This window comes from Montipora foliosa, chromosome 3 (assembly GCF_036669935.1).
Source record: "Montipora foliosa isolate CH-2021 chromosome 3, ASM3666993v2, whole genome shotgun sequence".
Lineage (NCBI taxonomy): Eukaryota > Metazoa > Cnidaria > Anthozoa > Scleractinia > Acroporidae > Montipora > Montipora foliosa.
Genome location: NC_090871.1, coordinates 46,175,894 through 46,180,893, shown reverse-complemented (window position 1 = coordinate 46,180,893; position 5,000 = coordinate 46,175,894). Strand labels below are relative to the sequence as shown.

Genomic DNA, 5,000 nt, shown 5'->3' with positions numbered 1-5,000 from the left:
TCTGTGGCCTTGGCGTTTTTTCTCGCCCCACCTTTGCTGAACATGGCTTTAATTTACTGCGGTTTTTATTGATTTCGTTGATGATGTAATAAATAGCCACGATGGTGGACGAATAACGCCAACATGTTTGTAGTTGTCTTTTTTGAGGCTTCCATGTCTCAGCAAAGTTAGTGCGACCACTTGCAAAGTGCACGGCTTGCTCTAATTAGCAATATTTTATATAAAGGCCCGGGAAAAGTGTCGACATAAAAGATTTCTTTAATTATAGGGTTGACAATAGGGTTTGGCTGACCAAACCTTATTTTTTATTAGCCAATTATAATCCAGAATTTTGATGTGAAATTTGCACTGGTATTACACTTTTTGCACTGTTACTCTTGAACTGTGCTGCTCTCAGCCAATCAGAATTGAGTAATTTTTTACTCGGAATACCTGAAAGGTATCCGAGTTATAATCTGGGTATAATTACTCGGAATACCTGAAAGGTATCCGAGTTATATTCTGGGAAGAAGTTAGTTTTCTGTGCAGCAAATGGACAATAGAATTAGGAGGCGGCGATTTCATTGGCTAAAAGCAATGTACTACACCCCTCCGAGCAATAAATTTGACCTCCCTCTGTGACCAAACAACTGCAACAAAAAATAAACACAAACGCGAAGGAGTAGATTTCAGATAGCGAGAGACTTGAAACAGCCTCACATCTAACAGAATTCGATGAAAATCGGAATTTATAACGAGCAGTGGAGCAACTAAATGATGGGTTCTACGTTGGGGCTTCAGCGTGACTCGTTTAATTTCGTTTGCTGATCCAAAGCTCGTGTTCCACGATATAGCAAATGACGCAATGCAATGCAGCTAAACGTGAATATGCTGGATTCAGCCATCTAGAAATGTTATGAATAAGATATCTACTATAATCCTGCCTGTTGACAATATGACTAAATCGCCAACTTCCAGCAGCGGTATGTTATAAATGGCCGAGATTTCTTAGTCTCTTTCTGCCTCAGCTGTTCTTTGTACGAACATTATCCGCCGATGTCTAGTTTTTCTTTTTATGGTTAGTTTCTTAATCTTCGTGTTAGTTACCTAGAGCTGGAGGTCACCGGCTGCGTTATTCACAACACTCTTAATTTGGAACCTTTGCAGATGGATACCGTTTTTCACTTACCCATATTAGTTATAATTGAAACCAGTTTATCTGATGTCACGCCACATACTAGATCCCGCAAAGATAGACAAAACGCCCACGTAATTTCCATTCAAATAACCAGTTCCAAGACATACCACTCTTATAGCCATGTCACCTGTTGAATTTATTTGCAATTGTAAACATTAAGCGATTTTCACCGGTACATTATCTGCGTTGTTATGAATGAGCAACTGTCTGCAGAAACATTTACTTGTTTTGTTTCGTACTTGGCAAATTAAAACATAGGCGCTCGAGAGGCGCATGTGACTACTCCAGAGATGTACAAGGGAAAAAGACGTAGAATATTCTGTCATGTGACTAGGGGTGGCAGAATTGTGGGAATTGATTTACCACAGCTTTCATATCGATAGTTTTTCGACTATTGAAAAATTTACATGCGATAGATCATTTTCACTGTCACGCAACAAAAAAATAAATTCGAAACGTTCGATGAAAAAGGCCAATAACTTGGAATGTTGAGGGAAACAAATCTAGACACCACCTCCAATTCTCAGATCTGTGCGGTACATCGTTTCTGAGCTCTTTGTCGAAGCGTTGAAATCACACAACTTTTACTTGTGTAGGTGGATCAAAGTGGACTTTACTTTGCCTTGAAAGCGCTTACTTTTCGCTCATGAGATAAAATGTATGAACACATCTCCTAATGTACTTGAAAGGCTCAAACTGATTAGATTCATAGGGATAGATATTTTATTTTTTTCAATCAAATACAGTGGAAGCCCGCCAACGGCCACAATTTTAAATCCCAAACAGTAGAATCCTCTATAATTTCACCCGGTTAACTCACGCCAAACGCCTGTGACATGTTAATTTCATTGACCTTCGTTAGTTACCGCTGTAATCGAACAGCCGATTTACTTTACAAAGTACTGTTAGCAACACTCCTCCCTGTTTTCATTACAAACATGATCTTGACTCTACTGTAAAATCCAGTAAGGCAAATCGCGAAGGGTTAAGTCTTAGTGCTTTCATCAATTGATACTTAAGTCTTTCAGTTAGGTAATTAAGGCGGCTTCCGTTTTTTTGAAGCGTAGTAAGCTGGGCCTGTTCTTGTTTTGATTTTAGGCTCAGAACGTACAGTACACTTAACAATTTTAAGCGTTTTACCTACTGTGTGAAGTTTCAAGTATTTTATACAATAACTGTACGTACATTCTTGTTGTTTATTAAAGAGAAAAGTTTTTCTGGAAGTGCAAATGCGATATTTGTCATTAAGACCCTTTAGTCATGAATTTCACCCTACCCCCGGTAATACGGCCACCCCGTTAATACGGCCAATTTTTTTCGGCCCGTTGATGACCGTATTAACGGGGTTCCACTGTAGCTTGGTATCATGGTGTCACCATGATAAGCTACGTAAGGTGACAATTAGAACTGGAAACTTGGAAAAAGATTTATTTTTCGGGTATCTTCAACCTCCTATAGCTGACAATTTAGAAGACCTTGCTAATTTGATGATCTAACTGTGAAACCATCTATAGTTTGATAATTACGTGCTACTGCAAAGCTTTGTATCTCGAAAATGGCGGCTTTATTAATTAAACGCGTAAACGGGCTCAATTGGTCGGTTAGAAACAAATTACGAAAATTACGAGAAGTAACTGTTGTAAGAATTAAAACGTCATCTCAGAACCGTATTCTTCACAGATCATCTGCGAACACGGGACACCCGAACATTTCGTTCGTCCTCGCGAACTATCGGCAATTCATCGTACTGTTTGCAGAGTCCGAACTTTGGTACTCTTATTATGCGGATTGGCTCCGAAGTGTATTACATACTCATTTTCGGAAAAAAACTAACACGATGGCAAAAGTGACTACGTGCCATGCGCTACTTGGTATTCCGAATAAACGCTTTAAAAAAGCGTCTTGTTTAGTTTTCTGTGCAGCAAAAAGACAATAGAATTACGAGGCACTGATTTCATTGGCTAAAGAGCAATGTACTACACCCCTCTGAGAAATACATTTGACCTCCTTCGGTGGAAAAACAACTGCAATAATAACAAATGAACACAGCCACGAAGGAGAAGATTTCCGATATCGAGAGACTTGAAACAGCCTCACGTCTCACAGAATTCCATGAAAATCGAGTTTATAACGTGCAGTGCAGCAACCAAATGATGGGTTCTACGTTGGGGCTTCAGTGTGACTCGTTTAATTTCGTTTGCTGATTGAAAGCGCATCTTCCAAGAGATGGCAAATGACGCTAAAACGTGAATATGCTGGATTCAGCCTTCTGGAAATGTTATGAATAAGATATTTCCTCTAATACATGACGAAATCGCCAGTACAGAACTTCCAGCAACGGTATGTTATAAATGGCCGAAAATTCTTGGTTTCTTTCTGCCGCAGCTGTTCTTTGTACGAACATCATCCGCCGATGTCATTTTTTTTCTTTTAATTAATTGCTAGTTTCCTCATCTGCATGTTAGCTACCTAGAGCTGGAGGTCACCGGCCGGGTTTTTCACAACTCTGTTAATTTGGAAACTTTGCAGCTGGACACCGGTTTTCACTTACCTATATTAATAACAAGAATAGTTTTTCACACGTTGTCTATGTTGCTACACTAGTGATTCACCCGCCTTTGCCTCGCTGGCTTCTTTCACGTGAAACCAGTTTATCTGATGTCAAGGTACATACTAGATCCCTGTTCCAACCTGTTCCAAGACATAGTACCCCTATAGCTATGTCACCTGGTGAATTTATTTGCAATTGTAAACATTAACGATTTTCACCGGTCCGCGATGAATGAGCGATGAATGAGCAACTAGCTGCAGTAACATTTACTTGTTTTGTTTCGTACTTGGCAAATTAAAAAAACAGTTGCTCGAGAGGCGCATGTGCATGACTACTGCGGAGATGGACAAGGAGGAAAGAAGTAAAATATTCTGTTATGTGAATAGGGGTGGCTGAATTGTGGGAATTGATTCACCAGTACCACGGTGTCACATTGTCACATTAAGCAGTGACAATTACGAAGTTCAAAATACTGTATTTTCGAAACGAAAGACGTCACGGAACTGGAAACTTGGAAAAGGATTTATTTCTCAGGCATATTTAACCTCCTATAGATAACAATTCAGAACACCTTGCTAATATGATGATCTTACTGCGAGACCATCTATAGTTTGACAATTACGTGCTACTGCAAAGTTTGCTTATCTCTAAAACGGGATCAATATTCCTATAAATGACTTTTCTTTAAGGGCTTTTGCGTTCCTTCAACGGCTTCATTAAACGTGCAAGCGGTCTCGGTTAGAAACAAAATACGAAAGCTACGAGAAGTAACTGCTCTAAGAATTAAAAATTCACTTCAAATTACCGAACCGTATTCTTCACAGATCATCATCTGTGAACACGACGCACCCGAACATTTTGTTCGTCCTCGCGAACTATCGGCAAATGATTGTACTGTTTGCAGAGTCCGAACTTTGGTACTCTTTGTATGCGGATTGCCTCCGAAGTGTATTCTAGTGTTACATAGTCATTGTCGGAAAAACTAACGCGATGGCAATAGTGACTAAGCGCATGCGCAGTAGTCACAAAAACTACTTTTTCCAAAATGTATCACCCTACTTCTGCGGCACATGGTATTCCGAGTAAACGCTTAAAAAAGCGTCTTGTTCATGTATATTATTAATTTAACTCCTTTACATATGTGTTGTACATGCATTGCCAGAATACCTTTAAATAAATGAAAAACCAAATAACACAGTGAATGTTTTTTTTCCTTTCTAGGTGATTGCATAACTGCAGATTGGGTCGAAATTCGCAGTAATCATGTTTGAT

General features: G+C 39.3%; 1 protein-coding gene across 3 annotated transcripts in view; it reads left to right on the top strand.

Moving 5' to 3' along the window:
• Positions 1–5,000, top strand: part of LOC137997509 (tachykinin-like peptides receptor 86C) — a 52,054-nt gene that overhangs the window by 28,654 nt on the left and 18,400 nt on the right. For all 3 annotated transcript variants that reach the window (XM_068843555.1, XM_068843556.1, XM_068843557.1), the window contains one exon: positions 4,950–5,000. This exon is cut by the window's right edge and continues 104 nt beyond it. In XM_068843555.1, the coding sequence (XP_068699656.1) occupies positions 4,992–5,000 (9 nt within the window). In that variant the 5' untranslated portion in view covers positions 4,950–4,991. The remainder of the gene's footprint in view (positions 1–4,949) is intronic.